Source organism: Neodiprion lecontei, chromosome 2 (genome assembly GCF_021901455.1).
Source record: "Neodiprion lecontei isolate iyNeoLeco1 chromosome 2, iyNeoLeco1.1, whole genome shotgun sequence".
Classification (NCBI taxonomy): Eukaryota; Metazoa; Arthropoda; class Insecta; order Hymenoptera; family Diprionidae; genus Neodiprion; species Neodiprion lecontei.
The window spans coordinates 26,241,126-26,268,857 of record NC_060261.1 but is presented as its reverse complement, the minus strand read 5'-3'; the positions used below and the strand labels follow the sequence as shown (position 1 = coordinate 26,268,857).

Genomic DNA, 27,732 nt, shown 5'->3' with positions numbered 1-27,732 from the left:
ATATCAAAGAACCATTTGTTTGATCGATTTTATGTAATATTATACAGTACGAAAAAAGACAGTTTTTTGTTGTTCAAAATTCAAGATGAAAATATTGTTCCAAATGACGTACAAAGAATGCTATCCAATTTTGAGGTCTTAATATTTATATTTATAGGTGCATCATTGCGCTGTTCCATTTCACATTTCAATAACATGAGAAATTTTTTTGTTTAACTCTGACATTTTATAACTCCACAACACATTAATGTACTGACAAGACCAGAACAAATTTTTGTAGGGAATTGAACGCTATACAAAAAAAGTCAGTCATCATTTTATGATAAATCTACTTTTTCAAAAGTTATTTATGGTCAAAGTTCAACAAAGAATCTCAAATAACTTTTACTGCTCTATTTAAAAAAAAAAAAACCAAATCCACTTACGGATAATCTGACACTCTCATCTTCTTTTCTCCTTAGATCCTTACAACTGTTGTAAGGTTTTGTGACTTTACCTCACACTTTTGGTTTTCGTGATATTTGACTGAATTGATTGAAATGAGACACCCTGTATATAAAACTCAATGTCTCTCTGCCTGCCTGTCTGTCCATACGTTACCATATAACTCCACAACTACTGAACCGATTACGAATCTTTTTTTCTATGGATAGCTACATCTCTCCAGATTTTTAGCTATATTTCGTTACAGCCAGATCAATAGTTTTGGAGATATAAGGATATTTGTAAGCCAAGTCGAAACGGGATCGCACACTTATCCGAACGCTGACTTAACTTTTGTGGATATTAAAAAGTTATGCTCAAGAGTTTTCAACGTCTCGATGAGCTCTATAAAAGCATATGGCTATGTCTAATAGTTTTGCGACAAAAAGTATTTGAAAATATTAGCAGGTGGAGCTGCATCGAGCTGCTAATCTTGAATAAAATTGTTAATAAACAGCAATATCATAAAATTGGTACAATCGCAATGTATGTGTTTCATAAAAATGCAAAAAAAAATTTTACCTTTTTCCTACTGACGAAATTAATAATATAATTCGAAGAAAATTTTCTACAATTTTTAAATGTTTCGAAAACTCCGTAGATATTGAAATTTGCAACTTTATTCAATACAATCTCAGTAAACAAAAAAAGATTAAACCGTATCAAACAGATATGTTTTGATGTCCTACAATCCGAAATTCTCAAGAAAATGTATTAAATGATTCAAAAATCAAATCAGAGTGATCCACGAAGATATTCGGAATATTTCGTCACGCATTGAACAAGATTAAAAAAAGAAGATCTAAGAGTAAACGATATTATAAAAGTGCTATTGCCATTCACAGATTCGTATGAATTCAAAACGTTGTAGTATGCAAACAGAAACGAATGAATTGAATTGTTTGAGATGTGTTAAATTTCATTCGAGGTTCATTTGAATGTGTTCAAAAGAATCATTTAGAAGTGGAAAGAAACGAAATTGTGTATTACAGAGTGGATCAAATTGAAATTGCGTTACAATTCGACCATGAATAAATGGAAAGAAACCAAATCAGTAGACATATGTACATTCGAAGCATTTTAATGAATAATTCGAATTGATCTTTACATCATGCAATCCTCTTGTAAAATTCGAATTGGTAGACATCAAAATGCAATTTTTTATAGGACGTAGCATAGGACGGAGATTGAGTTTTGACATTGAATTTTATCTCCATGTGAATTACTATTTTTTTTCTCAGGACTGGCAGACAAATATGCTGCAAAAGTGGAAGGCTTTGTCTGATGAAGAAAGGCAGGCATATGAAACTGAAGCAGCTAAATCTATGAAAGAGTTTAAGGAAAGTATGAGATTATGGAAAGAGAGAATGAAAGAGAGGGGTGAAGATGAATCATTGTCACTTGCGAAGAAGCTCGGTTCAGGTAAAACAGGATCGAAGCATTGTTCAGAATAGCATGATGCGTGTCTCACCCGATCACACGACTTTGTCAGTAAGGTCAATGGCATGTATTCTGGGCCAAAATCGGAAATAACACCCCAGGGCTGGGACACGAGCCTGCATAATAGTATAGAGCAGAGTGAGAGCTTGGCGAATGATTCACGTATTGAAAAGAAAAATGTAGTGAAGAATTTTAACAGTGTAAGTAATAGCACGCACGGCGATGAAGCTACGAAAACAACATTTTTATCGTGCACACAAACTGACATGGAACAGAAAACATTGATACAAAGTGACAATTTCTCACAAAGTGCCACAACAAGTCATAAAAAGTGCATTGATGTGGAAATCACGGAAGATGAAACTCAGAAGAAAACCATACCGCAGCAGCAAACTTTATTGGAAGAATTAAAAACTGATGGAAAATCAGTTCATCCTCAGGGAGGAAGTGAAAATGAGCCTAGTACAAATGATATTCAACTCAAACCTATCGATCCAGATCATACTTCACATCAAATAAATGCCCGTCATACGTTAGAAGCCCTTAAGTCTAAGCTCACCAGTTTGACGAACAAACTCACGAGTAAGTTACACAGAGAGTATATTTATTTTGGTGCAATTGCTGTCGCCACATCAATTCTATGTTTCTATAATCTTATGTATCAGCCTTAGTTAACTTTACCTCACGTCAGGTTTGCCTGAATGTACATACATATATATTTTCGTAGTTCCTTCTTATTTTAACACCAATTTTATTATTTTAATTAGTGATACCTTGTAACAGTTGCAACAAAGGTAATCGCTATTATCACGTGGTATTAGGTATGTAGAATGTCACAAACTAAGCAATTTGTTAAGTACTATTTTATATGACATTTTCACACGCACTTGAATTAATAGCTCAGGTAAGAGAAAATAGTGAATTACATATTTTCGAACTGACATTACAGATTCAAATTTATCTCATGATGTAAGTTACGAAAACGGAAACATCGGAATCAGATAGGCTACTCCGTCAGAAACACGAATTCATTTGGTGATAATAAATGGAAATAAAATTATACGTATCGAAAAGTGCCAAAAAATGACAGTATTAAACGTTTTATCAAGACCCAATTAACTTTTTTCTTAGAGAACTCAGAAAATTGAAACAAAGCAACTGTCCAAAATTAGAAACAGACATTTCTTGGTGAAAAGTATTTTCCGAAACTTTCAGAAACTCCTGCGAATATACTTAATTTCTAAATTCCTGATAGTTTTTCAGTTTCTCTTAGAAATTTTGCGACATAATCTATGGAAAACAAAATTTAATACCGGCAGGTTTATGGAAAGACCTTAATATTATTTTGCAAATTTCTCATTTCTCTCAGAAAATCATCCCAGATTTCCATAACGCGGTACCCCATAAATTATGCAGGAACATTGGAACTTAGAATTGTGATACAAAATGAAGTTCTGACAATATTAAAATTGGTCCGATTTTAAGTTCTAATTCGACTTGGTAGGATATCGTCATGTTACAGGATAGAGGGGGGTTGGTTCGACAAGCGGTTGTCAAACCACCTCTATAACCACCCAAAATGTTATTTGGGTAAATTCAGGTCCGGTTTCGTCGCTATCCTCGATCCGGGAATATTGGTAGGAGTGATAATAAGGTGGAGAAGGTATATAATTGTTTGTATACATGCTTTATCAGAACTGGGAAGAAGTGTAATTATGTAATTAAGTGAAGCGGATTGGGAATAGATGAAATGAATATTTAGAGAGGTTCTTGGCGTTGGTTATGTGAATTGAAGTGTATATGGCGTATACGCATCGGGAAAAACCAGAAATTTTTCCTACCGGGAAGAAATCGGGAAAATCATGTAAAATTTCCTGGTACTCCAGAATAATAAGATAAATTGTGCACAATTAGTCCACAATTCATATTTTTTAGAGAACATTTTTTCTCATTTCGCCTGGTTGAAATTGTGTACTAATATGGAATCGAATTTGGTGGTAAAAGGGCGTATAATGTTTTTTTCGCGGCAGTCGGGATGAAAGCACTCAAAACGCATATCTATAATCAAAGTAACCGAAAAAATGAATAAAGGTAAAAAGGTCTTATGTTTGCTGGATACGCTCTTTCAGGTTCAAAATATATTTTTATTTATCACATTTATAAATAATATAAGGTCGCATCCGCCATTTTTGTGTTTTTTTCTTGAACGACGCCAAAACTTTCAAAAAATTAAGATTTATCAATTTCGAGAAGAATTTTGTTTTCAAATTTGGTTATTTTTATTAGTATAACATTACAAAGGCACGATGAATACAGATTCAGAGAAACGTGTTTTGATATAGAGAATAACGTGGCTGCCATGGGACAATATATCACAAAGCGGAAAAAAGAAAAAACAGAAATATAATATATCGTGTGGATGTGGCGTCACGGACTACGTGATATGTTTAGAGCCCATGTCGACCCAACCGCGACATTTGAAAAGCAGTACTTACTTCACAAATTTTTTTTATTTTTTAAAAGATATCGGACGTAACGGCTTATGGTCGTATCCGCCAATATTTTTTCTCTCGCAAACGATTTAAAAACCTTTGAAATGTAAAGATTCGTCGATTTTAGAAAGAATGTTCAACATTTTTTATTTCTCAGAAAATAACATCGGACGTAAGGGTATAAAGTCGTGTGTGGGCGCATACGACCTTACACCATCAGAGAACGTGATTATTTTTCATAAGCTTCGTAATGAAAATATATAACGGACAGTCTGACGACGATTTACCATTAGTTGATCCATTTTTCAATTTCAAAGTTTTTGAATATATCCTCATGTTTTTCGCGTAAATACAAAGGGGTAAAAATACGCCTTTTTACCTCTACATCTGGTATAGGGTTGTATAATGGCATATACGTTCTTATACCATTAGACACACGATGTATGTACCTGATACCGAATAAAGTTTCTAATATATTTTAGATATAGCCCAGTCATTTTAGGAGTTTAAAATGCATGAATTCGGAACAGCAATTTTCTATCACGAATAGTCATGGCGGAGGGGGGCGAGGAGGGGGTCATTAGTAGTTTAAATTCATATTTTCCGGACTCCACCCCTCGTCCTTCAGACGCCATATTGAATTTATGGGGTTACACCTAGTTGGCGACCGAAAAAAAGGCGTGTTTTTGTGATTCTTTTTGGAAAATTGGTTGCAGATTTCCAACTTTTCTTTTCACAGTAAAGGGTATATCTTTGAGTATGTTTCATAATTTTTTTATTGGACAAAATTCATAAATGTAAACGATATAGTGTATCGCCCGCACCGCTGATCAAAAGAGGCCTTCCGCGGTGACTACTGTAACTTCCCAACCAATCATCTGAAATCAGAAAACCAAATAAATTTAGTTTTTGTATCGCATTATCTACTCCTGAATCGAAGGATTCGATAAAATATTAATTTTTGAAAAATGAATCAAATTTTGGTGAAAAAATCACTTCATTTTCCTTGATATAAAAAACAGTATGTATCGAAAAAAAATCATTCGATTAAGGACTACCGTTTTATATAAAAAAAAATGTATGCAAAATTTCAAATAAATCGATACACTCGTTTTTGAGATATCGTGGTCACCGATTCTGAAAAAGTCGTTTCGAGAAAAACGCGTTAGTTTGAAGTCGGGTGTATACATAGGTAAAGTCTAATTTATTACCTCTCATCGATGCCCGGCCCATACAACAATCCTGCAGACGTATCAGCCTCTAAAATTCCAGTTTGATGTTGTCTTCGCGAGTATTAGATTGAGCGCGGCGCTCGGCCGTGTCCACGCGCTTTTCATCTTCCGTCACGTACGCGTGACAATTTCGTCCGCAGCTTATTCCCATTGCTTGCAGCATTGTCAAAAGTGAAGCACATCCGTCATTGAACATACATGCAGCGACATGGGCAGCTATGTTCACCACTATCAATCCACTCGGTAAAATCTTCGGACGTATTTTCCATATGAGTTGATTGTAACTTTCGTTATCGTTTTGTGTAAAACCACCTTTACATCTTTCCAGTAAGTTTTCATTGGAGAGTTCTGTGTAAATTGGTTTTATTGCGTCTAAAAGATTGACTGGTAGTGCTTATATAATCGAGTTGATAAGAGGCAAGTTCACCGTTCGCGAAAGCGCACTGCTAAGAGCACCAATACTTACCTCCGCCTGGACAGTTTTCTCACGCGGATCATCATCGGTTGAACTATAATGATCAAAGGTTGCCCATATCGCTTTTTTCATATTTGCCACCGAATCTGCGTTACGACGAATGGCTAAACCATAGTATACCGTCAATTTATCAATCATTTTACCGGTTAGCTTATTCCTGCCGCCAAGTCCTTTATTTTTTTTTACACACTCGCGCAATCTACATCCCATTCGCTTTTGAACATGGCAATGCATTCCTTTTTCGTCACGGTAATTCCATCGTAAGGAGAGGCGTTTAGAATACCGGTGAATCTTTTGCTATCACTGTCGCTGATATAACTAACGTACTTTACGCCGTACTTTTCTTCTGAATGTTTAAACATTACGACGATATCGTCTACCTCCATTTTTCCGGAAGATCCTGCGTGATTTGCTGAGCACACAGATTCGTGTTTTTCATACCACTGCGTATACTCGGTAGTATCGGTTTTGTTTCGCGAAGCCTCGCACATCTCTTCTCTCTATCTAATAAAAAAGTTTTGAATAAATGAACAGGTAAAAAAGATTATAATAACAATAGTATAGAAAAGATTATAATAACTAGGGGCTTCGCCCCTGCGCGCTTCGCGCGCCAACCCCATCTCGGCGCTACGCGCCTCGGGCACTCGGCGCTGCGCGCCTCGTTGTTCGGCGCTTCGCGCCTCACTATTTCCTTACGCATTGTCTAGTAGACAGGCGAATTCCTTCATGTTCATTTAATGACAGGTCCTGCACTTGCTGTCCACTTCAATTCCTTCTGTACTTACTTTTCTTTATTTCATCAATCTAAGCTTCCATTCGTTGGTTGAAAATTGGTGTTCCTTCTCTATTGATATCTGTCTATCTCCTTGACTTGCTGAATTATTTTTGCTACCGCTCTGCCCGTTATTCTCCAAAATCACCTTCTTTATATTATTTTGTTCTCTGTATTTATGTTGCTGTTCACTCCGTAAAACACCTCTTTTTCTTGTGGTCAACATCTATCATGGTCGTCCTCTTGCCTGGTTATAGGAATATTTGTTTATTATTATTCTCTGCCTTATTTGGTTCTTCGCACTTAAAATTTTATTTTCCTTCTTCCTTTGTGATACTTCCGAGCATCCACCATCTTCATCGCCTTGTCTGCTGGTTGAAACTCCTCCTTTCTGTTCGTTGTTTGAAAAGCCAGTATGATATTTTTTGTTCGCTTCCCTATATTTTCGCTGCTGTTCCCGTCGTCTAATTTTTCGCTCTTCTATGTACATCACATTGGTTGGTCGTCCTCTCGATTTATTTTCCGAATCAATCATCGCAATCGATTCTTCTAATTCTTCGACACCCTTCGTTGAATTATTTTTACTGCCGCTCTGCCGGTTATTCTCCGAAATCACTTTCTTTATATTATTTTTTTCTCTATATTTGCGTTGATGTTCATTCCGCAAAACACCTCTTTCTCTTGTGGTCAACATCGATCCTGGTCGTCCTCATTCCTGGTTATACGAATATTTGGTGGATATTATTCTATGGCTTATTTGGTTCTTCGCAATTACAATTTTATTTTCCTCTTTCTTTTGTGATACTTCCGACCATCCACCATCTTCATCGCCTTGTCTGCTGCTTGAAACTCCTCCTTTCTCCATTGTCATCGTAAATCCTGGCTGTCCTTTTGACTGTTTGGTGATATATTTAGATTTACTATTATTTGATTGTTACTTTTCATACTTATTACTCACTATCTGAATTTTATTTTGGTTCTGCAAGACATCAAAGTGTCCACTCTCTCCGTCACCGGTGAAGAGTAGCGAGAATTGTGTTCCATTTTGTGATCCGATCCGGTGTGGATGAATTTGTTCTTCGCGATACTCGATTTAACATATCTTAAAAATTTCCGCAGCTGCATATATTGCATTTTTATTCATATGTGATTTGTAATCACCAGGTCACCTAATCACAGCACCGTTTGACTCATTACCTGTAATAAAACCCGCAAATGTAGACCAATTATCCACTATATTTGAAACGATCCTCAGTCTCACCTCTGCGTGTCGATCTTGAGTGCCGTATACACAATACGCCAACGCGCGAAAAAGACAATTCCTGTCGGGAATCATCGTTATAATTTTCGTTTGCATGTTCATTTTTTGCGCGTCAGAAACAGATACCTATAAAGATATTTGTCAAAGACTGTCATAAACAGCCGATGACAGCTGTCAAAGGGTTTGCTAGATGCTTTTTGTTTTGTTTTCGGTATCTCACCCCACCGCCAACTTCATGCGTATACTATTGTTATTATAATCTTTTTTTACTATTGTTATTATAATCTTTTTTTACTATTGTTATTATAATCTTTTTCTACGTTCATTTGTTTGAAACTTTTTTATTAGATAGAGAGACAATAGTATACGCATGATGTTGGCGGTGGGGTGAGATGCCAAAAACAAAACAAAAAGCATCTAGCAAACAAAACTTCTTTCGACAGCTGTCATCGGCTGCTTATAACAGTCTTTGACAAATATTTTTATAGGTATCTGTTTCTGACACGCAAAAAATAAACATGCAAACGAGAATTATCAAGATGATTCCCGACGGGAATTGTCTTTTTCGCGCGCTGGCGTATTGTGTATACGGAACTCAAGATCGACAAGCAGAGGTGAGACTGAGTATCGTTTCAAATAAATCATACTGGCAAACATGTCAGTAGAAGTAATGAAACAGAACTCGAGGAGAGTTATATCCTGTAAATCCTTGATCCGGTTAACCACTAAGTAAGGGCTTTCCCAGTCTCTTTGTAGTTTCGGACATCGTCCTTTCTGTCTTCGAGGTTGAAAGAGCCAGACAGAATCTCCGGGATTAAATTTTATATCCCTGGCTCGAAGATCATAACGAGTTTTTAATTTGTCTGAAGCCATAGAAATTCTACTTATAGCGAAGCTATGAATTTCTTCTACTATGGGGAAAATAATAACTATAGCTAAATAAGTCGCCAAATGCAATTGGGGATACATGGCATCGGGAGTTTTGTACATGTGAGTGGATTCGTTTACGAAAACAATCTGAGTAGACCTGCATATGGAGTCAATAGCAATGTCGGGTTGATTGGAAACAACCGATCAACAGTTGCGGACCTGTCATCGAATCAGCACAAATAAATTCACCTGCCTAACAGACACTGTATAAGGAAATAGTGAGGCGCGAAGCGCGCAGGGGCGTAGCCCCTAGTCTTACAAAATAAACTTTTCACGACGATATTCAGAACTTTTCCAGTATGGTAACCGATGATTGAAGAAACTCCAAATAACGAAGTAAAGCCACGTTTTTTCCACGTTCCATAACCAGAAACCGTCAATTCAATCGATCTTACACCATCGCGTTTTTTACTGACTTCTTTCTTTTCTTCAGCAACAGCTTTTTTAAAAATCATATGGGAAACGGTGATGACAGAATCGTGAATGTTTTTTACAACGATATCGTAGGTAAACTCATGACAAAATTTCGGCATGTCCATTATAGTCCGCAGAATTTGCGAGCACTCATTACAAATATAAACCTTCTGTTTATTTCATACGTATGGCCAGCGTACGAGCAGGATGGAATTACGCGATTGTCGTGTTGGGATATTTCGGATGAGAAGGAAAAGGTTTCCGTATTAATTAGTTGACGATAATGTTTGGATGAAACTCGATAATAAACTTTATTGATACATAAGCAAACGACGTGGATACTCGCTCTCCTTCTCCGGAAGACTAAAACGCTCTACGCACATCCGTGCACACCAGCGCTCCTCTCGTCAACCACACACACTGCACCTCCCTTACAGCGCACGCAGGCGCGGGAGATACGAGTTTGATAAACTCACTTTCGCAACACGTCGCACATGTCACCCACGATAAAAGTCTTTAAACGTAGTCCACGCGTTGCGCTCGTTTGAAATTTGACTGCACCACCGCAGTCTTTATGTTGAGGCTTTTTGTTCACAAACTAGCTTGCTTCAACAGAAAGGAATGGGAGTATGGTGAATAAAGAGGCGTAAACGATGTACAATACAATAGAACTTTTTTATTTTAATATTGGTCACGCGATGCCTCACACAGTAGCATTCGCTGACGACTGACTCGCTTCGTTGCGCGCCAGACTCCTCTGCCCCCACATAGAGAGAATATTACATGAAGGTTGGGCTCGAACATGCGCGCCTCGCATGCGATGGACTGTCTTAACACTTCCGCCGTCCGAGCGTTTGATAATAATCCCGAAATTTGTACTTGACCCGATAAATTTTTTTTTTCGGGAGTGTTTTCGTAAAAATATCGGCTAACTGCGCCTCCGTAGGTACGTACACAGCGTCGATCGCGTTGTTCTCTGACTTTTCGCGAACATAGTGATATTTTATATCAATGTGCTTCGTCCTTTTATGAAATTCGGGATTTCTGACTAGACGGATCACGCTCTAGTTGTCTACGCACAACATTGTCAGTTTTTCACATCTAAACCCTATACCATGTAGCAATGTACGAAGCCATACAGCCTCTCGTGTCGCGGTTGCTGCTGCTACATATTCCGACTCCGCCGTGCTCAGTGAAACAAGCAGAACAGAAACAGGCTTTTGTGTCTGAGACGACCATGTAACGATACCATTCGCAAGACAAAACGCGTACCCCGTTGTCGATCTTCGTGTTTCGACGTCGCTCGCGAAATCTGCGTCGAAGAACCCTACCAGCTCGATTTTTGACTCACTCGCTTGGTACTCGATACCTACATCTATTGTTTCGACTAGATACGATATAATTCGTTTGACTGCTTGCCAATGACTTTGGTTATGGTTATTTATGAACTTAATGACCGCGTTCACTGAATACGCAATATCTGGACGTGTAACCACGGCCAAAAACATTAAGGATCCCACGGCTTCACGATAAGGAACGTTTTCCTTCTCGTTTTCCTTTGATTCGACTGGATACAGAATCGTATGAGGATCCGCCGGTACTGACATTCCTTTCGCTTGACTCATTCCAAACCGTTCGATTACTTTTCTCGCGTATGCCGTTTGATGAACAAACATAGTTTTCAATTTTGATCTCGACATATTTGCATCCCGACGAGACTACTACAGTCACCACACGTTATCTCGAATGCTTCGCTTAACGCTGCAATTATGCTCTCGATTACGTCGATTGACTTTGATGCTACAATTTCGTCATCGATAAAAAGCGCGATATACCTCGTTTCCCTCATATACCCCGTAAAAAACGCATCTGCCCGCGTCTGTTTCTCTCAAATTGACCCGTTTTAAAAACCCTGTGAACTCAAGGTTCCAACAACGCGGCACTTGCTTCAACCCGTATAACGATTTCTTGAGCAGGCAGACTACACTCTTTCGATCGCCGGCTTCCTCGCTGATCTCGAGTCCCGTAGGTAACTCCATCCAGATATCCTCGTCAAGCACGCCGTGCAAGAATGCCGTTCGTACATCGAACTGAACGGCCTCCAGATCGTTCTGTGTTATGATTGCAAGTAGAACTCGGAGAGAGTCGTATCGGACAACTGGCGAAAACGTCTCCGAGTAGTCGATCCCTTCTCTCTGTTTGAAGCCCCTAGCGAATAACCGCGCTTTGAATTTCGACATGTTTCCATCTGTGTGCCGCAGAATTTTAAAGACCCATTTTGAGTCTATGGTCTTCTCGCCGAGAGCGCGTGGAGCTATTTCCCACGTTCCATTCGTTCGATAAGCTTTGAGCTCATCGTCGATCGCTTCCGCCCATTCGGCAGCTTGCGGACCGGAAATGGCCTCTTGATGCGTTGCTGGTACGTTGTACTCTGCGAGACACAACGCGTATATTACTGGAGGGCGAATGGACTCTCGATTTCGTAGTGTTCTCCGCATAGCTGCTGCTTGCTGCTCGTTCTCTTCTTCTTCTGGACCAGCTTGCACTGCCCTCGCGTTTACGGCGGCCGCATCGCCGGCGCCTGCGTTACCGGCGACAGCTCCGTTACCGTTTTCGTTCTCTCGTTCCTCAGCTTCTTCATCACTCCACGACGGCAGAGTGAACTCGCCTTCTGAGTCGGTCGTTTCTGAAACCATTCCGTGCGTTTTCTCGTTAAAAATTACGTGTGTCGAGATAGATACGCACCTTTTTGGTGGGTCGTACAGACGATAGTTTGACGTAACGCTATCATAGCCGACTAGAACGAGCTTCTGCGCTCATACGTCAAACTTCGTGGTTTTCTGTTTCGGCACATGTGCATAGGCATCCGAGCCAAAGACTCGCATGTGACGAAGGTCCGGTTTCTTCTTTGTCCACTGCTCATACGTGGTGCGGCTTCCGCCGACTCGTGATTGTCCCGTTCTGTTGATCGTGTAAACGGCTGCTGCCGTTGCTTCTGCCCACAGATAAGTAGGAAGATCCTTTGCCTTCAGCATCGTTCTTGCTGCCTCGACGATCGTTCTATTGTCGCGTTCAGATCTCCCGTTCTGCTCAGGCGTGTAGGGCGCTGTTGGCTCCAGCACGATCCCTCGTTCCCTCATGTACGCTTTCATTCTCGCGTTGCAACGTCTCTTAACCTGGAATAACCACTTCATTAAAATCGAAAGTGATCTATATGCGGATTTAGTGCTCTTTAGTTGCTAATTTGTTCGCCAAATTTTGATTTTGTTGCTCCAGTAATTTCGCCGAAATTAAGGGCGATGTCAAGTTTAAAAAATGGTGGCAACGCTAGGCTAACGGATGACGGAATATTAACGAAAAAATTATGAGAATTTGTTGCTAATTAGTTGCTCGAATAATACACTCATTTCGAACTGAAAGAATCAACCCCTGCTCCGCAAACCACCCCCAAGTCGTCACGTACAAACAATACTCTTGAAATATAACTAAATGGACAGTATATTTTATTTTCAACCGATAAATCACTAAATCAGGTGAATCTGTCGTATCTCCGATTTTGTTGCTCAACCCCTAACACCCGAAACTCACCCTCATGCCAACGACGCTACACAGAAATGACAGAACGCGCGGATATAAAAATTCGCTAAAAATTGATTTCAGATCCGCGAATTAGTTGCTCTCGATGTACCGTATCTCCGATTTTGTTGCTCGACCCTTAACACCCGAAACTCACCCCCATGTCAACTGCGTTACAGAAAAGTGATGGACCGCACGTTTTGCATTGATATGCTGTTATTAGGATTCTGCCGTTCCACCCCTTATTCATTAAAATTACCCATTTGTCAACTTATCTTGATAAAAATTAAAGTTTCACGTCTCAAAGTTGCTGGGCTCTAATATCTAATGTCCAAAGTTAACGCTGCTGATGGGATTGCCATGATCGGAGAATGAGCTCGCCCATGAGTCGTATCCACGTTTCAACTCGGCTTTGCGATCCAACTATTCGTGCTGTAATAATGTGTCGAGTTAAATAGTTTTGAGTGCCTGTAGAACGCTCAATATCATTCTATTCTCCGAATGTAATTCTTCGTGGCTTGATCGGCGTTTATGTCTATTGTATGTTAATGACATGTTTCGGTTGTTCCGCGATTATTTCATCAGCATTTCATTTTACCTCTCATCTCATTTGTTCATTTGTAGAGGATTTTGTAGTCTTTCTTCACCTTTAGAGGACGGTAACATCCGTATACCGGGGCGACGTATGATAGACACTTTACACATAACAGTTTTAACATATTAGATACCTTTTTTATGCATTTTCTAAAGGAGACCAAGAATCCGAAATCCCCGTCCTCTAAACTTATTACCTCCGCTCTCGTATCAATTTCCTAAAGAGGTACTGATACAATATGTCGTATACAAATATCTGAAAAAAGTCTCATTTTACGCAACACGAATGCCAGAAGATGTATATTCCTGTATTTTAATTACCACTTATTGCAGGTATACATATCCTTGCATCATTTTCACTCAAAATAAAAGATTTTTTAACAATAAATAGTTAATATAAACTGAAACTTGGATAAAGATGAGATTTATATAACTGTATATGTCATGAAAACCGAGAAAATCCAAATATCATTCAAGGCCGATAAAAATGGGTCACGTATTGTAATTCAGTCTCAGGTAACCCTGTAATGTTTTTTTTTATGCAATAACGGGATAACGCACATATTTCTAAAATTTCAGAAGTTGTAGTTTTCATTGATGACTTAGAATTATGTCCATGTCGACCGATTTTCAGACCTATCTGAACTGGACTATTTTGATTTTCATTAGAAATGGAATTAAAAATAATATTAAACGCAGCAAATCGAATCTTTACTTTGGCTTTTATTTTAAATGTACGAGGAAGGACCGGCTTTACTTGACTAATATTGCTAGAAGACTGAGAGGCTATTCTAGACCCCTTAGCGCCTTGAGGGCCCCGTGGGCCTCATTTTTCGGCCGCAAAAGCAGCGTGATACTTGAGAAAGAGCAGACAACCATACATCGCGTAAAGAGTTCTCTGTTTACGTTTATATTTCCTCTCCGGCACTTTCCACGTCGATTCGTTTTTGAACCCATGATCCGAAGGGGACATGATTCTAGGTACTAGTAATTCAATAATATAATAATTTTGATCGATACCACAAGGAATACCGTCGACATGTCGTACCGTGATATTAAATTCGATGTACGCAAAATATAACATCTTGCACTCGCCTTTCGTTTCATGTCTGCTTTGTTTTGACTGTGATATTTAATACAGGAGGTTGGATAGATTCAAGTGTGGCGGTGTTACAATGTATTCCAGCGTCTCCTTACTGATCTTTGCCGCCCAGTCTTAGTCAATGAAACCGGCGTTCTTTCGGCGTTTCTTATCCCCGCCGAACTAAATTAGCATTTCCCCTTAACTGCTGATTTTTTCCATGTTCACCTCCGCATCAGCTCCAGTATCTTTGAATCTCTTGTCGTGAATGCATCAGCTTTGATTTAACAATGAATCCAGCGCGTGGTCGACCTCAAAAGTCAATCAGACGATAATTGTTGATATCATACTGGATCACGGGGACGAAAGATTGTTGCCGAATAAAAAAGTGGTTGGAAAATCTAAACCAATATGGGATGTGATATCACGTGAACTTGATAATAATGTAACCTCAAGGTCGTTGTATGTATTTGTTACGTGCAATAGATATGGAGTGAGAGACAAGCTTTTACAGAGATATTCGAAGGATTCGAATATTGACGTATCGGCGAGCGATAGCGTCCACAGCGGTATTGTTTTCGATTCCTCATCTATTTGCGAGGCATCTTTAGAAGAACAAGATCCTCAGTGTCTAAGTTTCGCAATTCCGGTTTTGCGATTCGATTTCGAAGACTTAGTTACTGATCAATTGTACAAACGTACAGACAAAAAAAATAGAGGTTATCGCCAGCAAAAGGTGCTGAAACCGGGTAAATGGCAAGAAATGATTACCCACAGAATTTGGGATGCAACTCGCATTAAATGTGGTTTTAATTTCCAAAATAACTTTCTGTATGGTGATGCGAAGTCTGGCTCCATAAACGGTACGTATTATTTCTTTATTATCACAACAAATTATGTTCACCTACCAATAGAAATACGGAAGTACCGAGATTGATATGCTAATATTTCGGACAAAAATGTGTTGAATCATGTTATAATTATTATTCAAGCGATATAATTCCTACAGTAGAAACGTACCTATCTCCATTCCATCAGAATTGTTCCAATAGTCATCACATTTGACCCAACATTTTGAAATAAAAAATATATACACCACATATCGCGTCGGTAATCAAACGTAGACGAAGTTAGCAACCGAACGCCGCAGGACAGAACCGAATGCGGACAATTAGTCTCTGAGGTAGCTATGTGCACCGTGCGTCTTGTACATACATCTACTCGTCCACCAAAGTTTTCTCCACATATTTCGAGCTGCTAAACCGAAGGAGAAATAATTTGAGATTTCAGTGAGACAATAATTTTCCGAGTTGAATTAATTTAAATAAATCCATGTAATTCAACTTCATTTTGTTCATTTAATTTTTTTTTTTTTTTAATTCAACTTAGTTTATTTCAATTCATGAATATCAATCTTTTCTTGATAATAATCTATTCTAATTCAAGTGAGTTTGAGAAAATTTTAAATTATTCTCTTGTATTTCCTGTTCATTTGCATTGTTTTTTACTTTCTTTCATTCAACTTAATTTCCTTAATTCACCTTAATTCACTTCAATTCAGGAGTTTTAATTTTTTCTCGATAATTCACTTCAATTCAAGTGAATTTGAAAGAATTTAAACTCATCCTTTTGTATTTCCTGTGATTCAAAATATGTATATTTGTTTTAATTCAACTCGATTTCTTATTTCAACTTAATTTTTTTTCTCTGTAAGGAGATAATTCAGTATGGTTTATTTGCTAATAGATTTTTGTATTTTTTATTATTCTTGAGAATTATAAAAATCGATTGTGCTCCATTATCATATTTCCAACATTAAAATTTGTTTCTACTGCATGAGAAATTTTCCCGTACAACGAAACCGAAAGTTTTTTCTCAAATTTATCAAAAGAAACATGAATTACGTAATCAAGTGCATTATCCATTGTATGTTTTGGAATCGTTTTCTTTGGATGTACAGGTATGTGCAATTGCGGAAGTAAACTTCGCTGTGTCATACGAGATGTCGATAAAAATGACAATAATATTTATTTCAATTGTACCGTGACAAAAGGGTTTGGTACGTGTTGTAAAAGGTACCTTCGAGCACCAATCAGAGAAGTAGTAGCCAAAGATCTGATGCACAAAGCCGTACACGTTTATCGGGCGGAAAAAGCAAACGACTTGATGTCAGAAGGGGATCCAGAACCACCGCAACTTTATTCGGCAACAGTTCTTGGTGTTGCAAAATATGAATATATCGCCAACGAATATTTGGATCGGGACTGTTGTTATTTAAGTTCGTGGCAGGTTTCGCAGGGTTAAATAAAGCGATGCGAGCGGATTACAATATAACGGAAAGAATATCTTTATTCAAAGTGGAAAGGAGAAACTTAAGAAAAAAAGGGGCGAGAGAGGCGTGTTTTTACAGTATAGCGGCCTGGGCGAGAGAGGCTCCAAACAAGAGAGCGTACGCAGACGCGAGTTCGGGAGACTCTCCCCAGCGCCTCTTTGGGCCATGTCGCTCCAACTAGGAGAGCGATCTCATTTTCCAACACTCCCACTTTGGATCGACATGTTTACATTTTTTGGTTTCTCAATTACATGGAGTTTATCTCGTAGATACAAGAATTTTGGTTTCGCGAGCGGTTTGGTAAATAAATCAGCTAATTGCTCGTCTGTATGGATGTACTCCAAGTCAAAAACCTTGTTTGCGTAATTTTCGCGCACAAAATGAAAACGCAGTCGATGTGCTTTGAAAACTTTGTAATTTGCGGATTTTTAATGAATTTTATGGCGCTCTGATTGTCCACGTACATCGTGGGAGCTTCTCTTTTGTGTTTAATGACTAGCTCGTTGAGTAGTCTGTCTAGCCAGACTATTTCTTTGGCCGTTTGACTCGTCGCGTAATATTCCGACTCCATCGTTGACAACGATGTCGACTTTTGTTTTTGCGAGCCCCATATCACAGGTGTTTTTCCAATTTGCACAAAAAACCCGGTTGTGGATTTTCTGTCGCCCTTGTCTCCGCCAAAATCTGCGTCGCTATAGGCGTTTATCTTAAAATTGTTAGGTTCGTTCGGAAACAAAATTCCGTGGGCGACACTACCTTTAATATATTTTAATATTCTTTTTACCGCGTTCCAATGCACTTTTCTTGGCGATTGGGAATACTGACTCACCACGCTCACGGAATAAGCTATGTCGGGCCTTGTCACGGTGGCCAGGAACAGCAGACTGCCAACTGCTTCCTGATATGGCACGTTGATGACCTCGTCTCCGTAGCTCGGGTCTCGTAAGCTTAGGTCGGTGTGTTGATCCGCTGGGATAGACACGCTGTTCGCATTCTCCATGCGAAAACGATCGAGTACCTTTTGCGCGTATTTTTGTTGATTTGCGAAGATCGATCCGTCCGGGAGGCGTTGTATTTCCATCCCCAGAAACATTCCCAGTGGGACGACTGTGATCTCCAGAGCCGATGCCAAGTGCTGTAACAGATTCTCAATTTTTGCTTTACACGTTGAAGCGATTAATCCATCATCGATGTAAATTGCAAGAATCAAGGTGTTGTCGTCATGGTACGAGACGAAAACGCACGGATCGGCCGAAGTCGCCTTGAGATTGTCTTTTTTCAAGAAATCTACAAATTTCATGTTCCAGCATCTCGCTGCTTGCTTGAGACCGTAGAGTGCCTTTTTGAGTTTGCAGATTTTTCCGGAGTCGTCTTCGAAACCTTGCGGCTGTTTCATATAGATATCCTCTTCGAGCTCTCCGTGGAGGAATGCCGTTTTGACGTCGAACTGCGCAAGATGCATGTCTGTTGATGCTGCGATGGCCAGTATGGACCGAATCGACGGAAACCTCACCACGGGACTAAAAGTTTCTTCGTAGTCGATTCCCGGACGTTGCGAAAAACCTTTGACGACTAATCTCGCCTTGAATCGTTCGTGGTTTTTGTCTATCCCTGTTTTTCGTTTGTATATCCAACGATTTGGGAGTACCTTTGCTCCTGGCGGCGGCACTACGAGTTCCCAAGTTTTGTTTTGTCGCAACGATTCCATTTCGTCCATCATCGCATCACGCCAGGCTTCGCTTTGCGGGCTCTGCGTGGCTTCCTCGAAGGTCGTTGGCTCTGCGGTTTCGGTGAGGAAGAGGTTTTCGATGTCCAATTCGTAGTCTCCGTATCTCTGGGGCTGACGCAGAGTCTCTCTGCTCCGCAACCGTCGTGCCTCTTCCTCAGGCTGTGGACCTGAGTTATCCAATGCTGCTCCTGCGTCTTGGAAATCTTCGTCACCCGATTCACTCGAGGTCGTTTCTTGTTGTTCCCCCGGCTCGTTCGTTTGCTGCTCCGTTTCTTCGTCTTCGCTGGAGAGGATCGGCACGTTGATTGTCGCGTGTTTGCTCTCCTCCTCTCTTCGCTCGAATGTGCCCTTTGTTTCAGACATGAATTTGACGTCGCGAAGCGTGTTCACCTTGGCCTCAGCCGGATACCACACCCGGAAGCCCTTGGTGCAATCGTCGTAGCCTACGAAGTAGCCCTTTTTGGCCTTTGGGTCCCATTTCTTTCTTTTTTGCTTCGGAATGTGCGTCCACACTTTAGTTCCGAAAATTTTGAAGTTGATGTCTTTGGGTGGTTTCCCAAACCACAATTCATACGGCGTTTTTCCCGGGATGCTGCTCGTTCCAGTACGATTGAGGATGAAAGTTGCCGTGTTGACCGCTTCTGCCCAGAGTCTCGACTCCAAGCCTCTTGCATGGATCATGCTTCGCGCTGCCTCCACGATTGTCCGGTTTTCGCGCTCAATTGCCCCGTTTTGTTCCGGCGTGTAGGCAACACTGGTTTCGTGTTTTATTCCGTTCCTGAGCATGAGGGATCTCATCTCTTTATTTGTGAATTCGAGGCCATTGTCAGTTCTTAAAACCTTTATTTTTCTCCCAAGTTGAGTTTCAACGTTTTTTAGAAGGTTTTCGGAAAATGTTTTGACTTCGTCCTTTTGGCTCAGAAAATACACGAATTTATAATGCGAAAAATCGTCTTTGAACAGTAAAAAATACCTGGATCTTCCGATGGACGGATTTTCCATTGGTCCACACAAATCTGCATGAAGCAGCTCACCCGGTTCGTTCGACTGGGATTGACTCTTCGGGAAGGGTTTCCTGTTCATTTTTCCTTGCGCGCAGCCGTCGCAAGACCAATCGCTGACCGGTTTCGTTTTTATGTTCCATTTTTGTAGGACGCTGCGGACGTGCTGAATGTTTTGATGCGCCAATCTTTCGTGCCACGTTTTTAGCGAAGCGTCTTCACTGATGTTGGCTCGCTGCGGAATCAACTCGCTGTCCTCAGTGTCCGGAGCGCACACCCTGAATTTCATTTTGTACAGGTCTTCGAAGCGTTCTCCCACTGCGACTGTAACCTTATCCTTTTTTAGGTTACAAAATTGCTTATCTGAGGTCATTTCCAATCCTTTATCGAGGGCTGAGGACATAGAGAGTAAATTATACTTGAGTTGCGGAACCCAAAGTACTGGCGCCAAATGGTGTTTCTCCCACTTTGACCCGTTGAACGAGAGGATGTCTATTTCTCCCACGCCTTCTCCCCATATAATATTTCCATTTCCGAGTCTGATTGGAATTCGCTCGATAAGTTTTTCAAGTTTGACAAACCATTGTCGATACGGAGACATGTGTTTGCTCGCAGCGGAGTCTAAATACCAGTCCGTAGAAGCTTTTTCGGACGATAAGACATTTGCACTAAGCGTACCTGTTACGAAGGCGCTGCCTCTGCTTTCTGATCCACCGCTCTGCTGATTTTTGCTCGTTGTGGCTTTTAGGCTGCGACATTGATTTCTCCAGTGCCCAGCTTTTCCGCAGTGGTTGCAGCGGCCCGGTCTAATAGTTTTTAATAGGTAACTACACGGTCGAATAGTTTTCTTTTTTTGATATCGCTGGTAAAAATGCCTTATGCACACCCTGGAGCTTTGCGCAAAAAGCTTCAGGGTAGTGTGGGACTCGCACCCACTAAAAAACCAGCGGCCACTCTGGTACAAGTAGGGGGGACTCCCCGGAACCGTGCGAGGCATAATCTCAGGGATACCCCCGGCACCTTCGCGCCTACGCGCGTACCTTACTCTAGCGCCTATTGGGGAGTAGAGCCTCCCGGCCCTCACTGCTACATTCTATGCTCGGCGCCCTTTTGCGAAGGACGACGCTGCCCGCTGGTGGGACGTCTTCGATTACCGCTACGACGAGAGCTCCGCTTAGGGGCCGTACTTAAATTACGTAACGGAATTTGAAGAACTTTTCAACCCCTACCCCCCCTGTGTATCAGATCATAACAAAATGTCAACCCCCCCTCCCCCGTCCCAAATTGTACGTAATTTTTCGGAATCAAATAAAGAAATAGCATAAAATTTTATTAAAATCATTTGTATTTTTCATTATTCTTTTATTTATTAATTATTAATTAATTATTAATTATTAATTAACTATTAATTATTCAATTATATTATTAATTTAAGATAAAAAACTTAAAATATTCTTTTCTTATAAACTATTGTATTATATTATTTCTACTTAAAATATATTTTATTAAAATTTCGCATAAAAAATAAATCTTTCTATAAAATTTTTTTAGAAAACTTCAACGTAATATTTAGTAAGAAACTGATAAGTCTACTATCACTCATGATATTATTCGCAATTTGACTTTAGCAGTTAGTTTTAACTACATAATGTCATCGGTCCATGGAGTGTTAAGCCAGTCTCCAACGTTTTTAACTATTGGTATACAATCCTTACTGTCCAGTACTGAGTCATTTTCGAGTAGGATACAATCGTTATCAACACTTTCTATGTCAATCCATTCTGTTTCTTCAGTGAATGGTGATTCCAATTGACAAAGTAGTTCTCTGCCTCTACGAGCAATGACGCGTTGTGGTCTAACTCTCGAAGTTTCAAGCGGCGCTCCACGGGGATGGACATTTTTTCGATGTTTTAGAGCACCTTTTTTTGATGAAGTATAAAATCCACAAAACTGACATATTCTACTTGCAAGATCAGCCTGAATAGAAGGGCAGTAAAAATCATAGGGCAGAATTGAAAATTGTGATGATTCTGGCTTCATATTCAATGACAAACGTAAGAGAAGAGGAGCGAACTTAAACTCTGTTTTATCATTAGGTGGTTGTATCGTCAGACCTGAATCAGTCATTTTCAAGGGATATGGGGGTGGCAAATGTCCGTCAGGAAGTAATGACTTCAAATTACTCCTAAACTCTGTGCAGCATTCAGATCTTCCACACTTTACAATCTGTAAACAATACTGACTTTCAAAAACATGTCTACAATACCAGTTTGAGTTAGGAAGATCAACAGAAAGTACTGAAGCAGTTGATAGAGAAGATATATATTCTGCATGCACTGAGTATCCGTCGATTTCCATGCGGTTCCATACATCACAGAGAACATTTCCTGCGTGCTCAAAATTTTTTATTTCTAATTCGTTATCAATAGTCTTTCCTTGATCATTTAAATGTGACCCAAAATGATCGTAAGGTAAAATAAGACCGGAAAGTTCCCTGCTCAACGGTGCCATTCTTCTTTCAACTCGATTGAATGCCGATTTTTTTTGCATCAACAAAGAGGTGTACTCTTTAATCTTTGCTTCTGCTTTTTCAGCAATTTCGAGTTTTGTTTCGCAAGACTCTTTTAACTCTTTCCAAATTTGATTCAGGTTAATTTGAGCTTGCTGTGCAGATATCTCCCGATGGCTTTTTTTGTATGCATCAAATAATCTTTGATATACTTTATTGAGATCATAATCCATTATGCAAATGAAATTATTACTTTCGTATAAGTTAAATCAATATGTATTGAATGTTTATAGATCACCAAGTATCATAGGTTATGAACTTATAAATCTACTTCTTTACCGACCTTATAAATTTATACTGTAAGTTGAGTGATCTAATGCCAAGAGCTACCGCAGCGCGCTAGTTTCAAAATGTTAAAGGTTTGGCTATAACAGAATCTCGCGCGGGAATTCAGTTTGAATTTTTTTATTAATTATCAAAAAATTTTACATTCAATTCAAAAAATTACGTACTAGCATCAAAAGACCCCCTCCCCCGTATCGTAACAAAGTGTAACAATCGAGTCTGACCCCTCCCCTCCCTTACGTTTGTTACGTAATTTAAGTATGGCCCCTTAGCGGAGCTGCCAAGCGTATGGAGACCCCCACTCTGTGCCCCGTGTTCGCGTTATTGAGCACCCTGCCCGTGCGGGTCCAGGGGAAGTTGCATCCTGCTCGACCGTCCCATCCGCGCACCCCGGGCCGGGGGCCGAGGAGAGGGAGGCAGAAGAAGAAGAAGAAGAGGAGGGGGCATGGCCGGGACGAACCTATCGTTAACCTATCACCTAGCGTCTTACGTCCCTATCTTGGCACCAGATACCACGTTGCCCTGCACCCCTCCCCTCCCCTCCCCTCCACCTCTGACCCACGGCCCCGACCCAAAGGACGAGGCTGAGGCCGACCGGTGTCCCATCCCGCCAACCCGTTTGGACCTCTGCCCGTGTAGGTCTGAGCCTACCTCATGCCCGCGCTTACACGCGATCTACCCCCATTTCTCCCGCTCAAGCGGGTTGCGCGCTGCGCCACGTTCGCTGTCGTAACCGCTCCCTTGGCCGTCCTTGGTTCTTTGGACGGCATAACCCGCTCCGCGAAGCTAGCCTCTAGCCTCTCTAGACCCTACCATAGCCCGGATCAAGCCAGGTAGTGTCAGATCCTCCCCTACGACGTGCTGTAGGGCATCCCTCTCATCTTTCCACGCGGGGCACGCCTCCACCGTGTGGCTCGCCATGTCTTCCTCCAGCCGGCAGTACCAGCAAGTCGGCCTCTCCGTCTTCCCTATTCTGTATAGGAAATCTGCGAAGTACCTGTGGCCTGTCAGGACTTGGGTCACACGGAGAGTCATGCTTCCGTGCAGCGTTGCCAACCTATCAGACGAATATTTCTTTAGATGGCGCCATAATAATTCTTTAGATTTCTTATTAGATGGCACCACAATAATTCTTTAGATTTCTTAATGGCGCCACAATAATTCTTCAGATTTCTTATTTTCAGGAGTGATATTTGACAGTATTGAAACTCAATAAACATAGGAATACATAATATATTTTTTCGCTTTATAATATCAACATTTTTTTCTAGAAATATGTAATAATAATTATCGAACGAGGTAACACAGACAGATTTATATCCTACATTCTGAATTGTAGGTATAAAGATATTAGAAACTTCTACTTATATATTTGCTATCTATCACATTTTGTAGCACAGTCTTAATTTCTTATCAATAACTTAATGTAAGTATCTCAATAGCTGACACTCCAACACCCAATAGCTGTTATTTATAGTTTCCAAAATTAAGATTACTGATCAAAATTGTCTACGCACCAAAGATGCAAATCAATAACTGAAAGCCTATGGAATGAAAACTAATTATTTATCAACTTTTACCTGAATAATTCAATGAGTATAGTCGAAATATGTCAGCTATCCAGACAGTAAACAGTTTCCTTAAATTTATGATGACTTAGGTTTTGTTATCTTAGTACAAATTATAAGTATTGATTTTTAGTTGTACATTTGCAATGAGTGCTTATCTATGACGTTTGGATTGACTACAAAATCGAAGCACTGATCATTGCCAATCAAAGTTTTAGTGTGCAGTATGCCGGACAAAGTTTCGGCTTCCAGACGATTTCTAACTTTGGTCTTATTAAGCTGGATTTGGGAAAATATTCGTTCCACCGCAGCACTAGAGTGTGGCAGGCAGTGCAAGTTCCTTACGAAGTCGGACAAGTGATGAAATTTAACTGATCCATCACCTAGTTTAAGTTTTGAGACTGTCTCCCAATAATCAATACTGGGTGCAAGTGGCACATTTATTTCCAGATTTTTTAACTCCCTCCACTCTGAGTCCAGATCATTCAAAGCATTCTCGTGGACCAGGTTTGGAACCGCTTGACCAGTTGTTTGCAGGCTTCAATGTAAAATTGGAGACATCTGAGACGGAAATCTGAAAGTTGTTCCAAACTTAGTCCATGAGAACCATTTGATATGGACGCAGTAACTTTTGCACCAAGGTAGACCTCTTCTATCACAACGAAATTATGCGGATTATCAAACACAATTCTTTCTACAGCAGTGTTTCTAACATAGTCACTCTTAAGGAAGCAGTTCAGCAGCGTCTTGTATACCGTAGAGACACGTGAATAGAGTTGATGGATTTTTGTTTCCTCCGACTGCATTTCAAGATTTAGGTTGGTAAAATATGGCAGTACATATTCCAAGAATTGGAGGTAAATTTTAACATACTTTTCTTTTAACCCATTAACGCCTGAAATACAGGTTTCCTATATTGCAAGTTCAATTATGTGCCACTTAACAGGAATGAAAAATAAACTTATTCGAGATGCATATTGGGGTATTTTTGAGGTCCCTCTTTCGTTTGGCACCAATAGAAATACATAATAACCTTAAAAATTCATTGATTTTGTTGTTTTAATTTAAAAAATCGCATTTTTTTGGACTGTTTTTTTCTTTTTACGGTGATTTTCACTGTGGAATACCTTTTCTTTTCATGTAAAACCTATTTAAATGGTGTAATTGAAACTTGAACTAAAAAGATACATACATAGAAAAATTAATTTCAACATGGCGGATCCAATATGGCGCCTGAAATAATCTATGGCCAAGCTCAAGTTTCATGATTTTTTTACACCGAAATGGTCAACTTTAAGAAAAAATTTTATGGAAGCAAAAGTGCTGGAAATAACTCAAGCAATACCCCTGATTTTTTTGAGAATTTTTAGAGACATTTTTGGATTTTTTCAAAAATGACTTCATGCAAAAAAATGAAAAAAATCTACGAATAATCTGAAAAAATTCACAAGTACTGTTTGAGTGATTCGAAACACTTGTTTTCTATCAAATCTTTTAAGTTGCATTTTTTCAGGGAAAAACTGAAGAAAACTTTTATTCTTGTTAATCTCACACGTTCTTGATTTGTGCGAGTGTGTACATACAGACTAGTGTATGAGTTTGTATGCATACGGCTATACTTGGTGTATGTGTATGCGTGTGTGTAGGCCTATGTGAGTTTGTTTTGTGTGTGTGTGCGTAGTGTCTGCGTATGTGTAAGTCTACGTGAGTTTGTTTTGTGTATATGTGCGTAGTGTGTGTGCATGTGTGTATGCGCGCGCGCGCGATTGCTTGTGTGTGTGTGAAATTATCCTGGTACAATTCCACAAAAATGAGCAGTATGAATATGAGATTTCGACTTCCAGGAGCAAGTCATGTCCTTAGCCAGAATAAGAGAAATACTCTGTTGCCCGATTCTCACCGCGTGGAGGTTGACATGAAGAGAATCTTTGTTTTTTTTTGTTTTTTTGTATTTTTTAAAAATTTTTTATAATTTTTGTAATGTTTTGTTATATTTTTTTATTTTTTTTTCGATTTTGCTTTTTTTCTTCTAATTTTTCTTCCTATTGCCCATTTTTTTTGTATTTTCTTTATGAGTTACAAAAATGTATACGTCCATATACATGGCCATCATTCATTTTATATTCTAGTTATAATAAATTCAGTGAAATCTTGTAGTACATTCACAACATAAGTTCAAATTGCAAATTGGACAGAATCGTGTTGTCCTCTTTCCACATTTTCCACCACAGGCTTTGTTTAATCCTACTTTTATAAAATGTTTTCTTTTCTCCGCGTTTTCATTCAATTTCTGCAGGTAATCTTCACTTATTTTTAACGCAAATTCCTTAGTGCCAACCTTCTTTCCATCTCCTTTAGCCAAGTTATAGAGGACAGTTGCATTTGTGATAGAGGCTTGAATTACTCTCATCAGGATAACCCAAGTCCATTTCTTGGATCTTATTGAGGGTAGAAGTTTGTTGCAATGTTGGTCGTGAAGGTCCACACCACCCATAAACCTGTTATAAGCACGAAATGCATTAGGAAACTGCACTTGAGCTTTCTTCTTCTCAATTTTACTGTACCTCTTGACTGGCTGAAGTGGATACACTCCCACAGCGGTTGAGAGAATCGAAACATTCTTTGAATCCCGTACTGTTATAAAATTTGTTCCACTTGATTTATCATATTTTGAGCGGAAAGTACCTCTCGAAGCTTTGGAATCAATTTCGTTAGTTTCTTTTATCCTATCTTTCCTTACGGTACCAGTAGCTCGGACACCTATTTTTTTTAAGTGTACTAATAAATCTGGACTACAAAATAGATTGTCAAAATATATGTGGTACTTACCCAGATTTCGAGGAGACGTAGACAGAAGTAATCCCTTCAGCATCTGCAACACCACTTGACTGCCCTGAGCCACATTGCTTAAAACTCCTCTATCAGCAGTCTTACCACAATATACATCCAAATCATATAAAAATCCTTCAGGACTGCAAATGCCCCACATTTTTACGCCAAATCTGATTGGTTTCGTTTTTATGAATTGTTTTATCGACAATCTCCCAAAATATTTTATCATCATCTCATCTATTGAAAGTGCTGAAGTGAACATTCCAAATTGCATTGCATTTTTCCTGAATATGTCCAACATTTTTCGGACTCTCCAAATCTTATCATTATCATCTCGATCTTCTTGTTTGCTGTACTTAATATTTTTTTTTATTGTTTCGAATTTATCTCGGGACATTGCAGAGGTCACCGGTTTAGCAGACAAATGCACATTTTTGGACCAGTAATCTCTTTGAGAATGCCTCTTATTGTATGATGAAAAAATTATTATGCCAACAAATGTTTCGAATTCTTCCTTTGATATGGTACAATTATTCGCAGCGGTTGCTTCAATTATATAACTTTTCAATTCATCTGAAAAAAATAATTCAAATAATTCGATGAAGGAGCTAGAAAGAATTTTTTTCTTTGCTACAAGCGATAGTAATATTTCATTATCTAATCTAT

General features: G+C 39.5%; 1 protein-coding gene across 8 annotated transcripts in view; it reads left to right on the top strand.

Annotated features, from left to right (window-relative positions):
• Positions 1-27,732, top strand: part of LOC107228170 (transcription factor A, mitochondrial) — a 150,086-nt gene that overhangs the window by 5,798 nt on the left and 116,556 nt on the right. For 5 of the 8 annotated variants that reach the window (XR_006902963.1, XR_006902962.1, XR_006902961.1 and 2 more), the window contains exon 4: positions 1,725-2,505. Coding sequence is in view for 1 of the 8 variants with exons in the window: in XM_046732077.1 (XP_046588033.1) it covers positions 1,725-1,937 (213 nt within the window). In the remaining 7 variants the exon portion in view is untranslated. Of the gene's footprint in view, positions 1-1,724; positions 3,008-27,732 lie in introns of those variants that run through there. The other 3 variants (XR_006902959.1, XR_006902965.1, XM_046732077.1) reach the window with 3 other exon arrangements.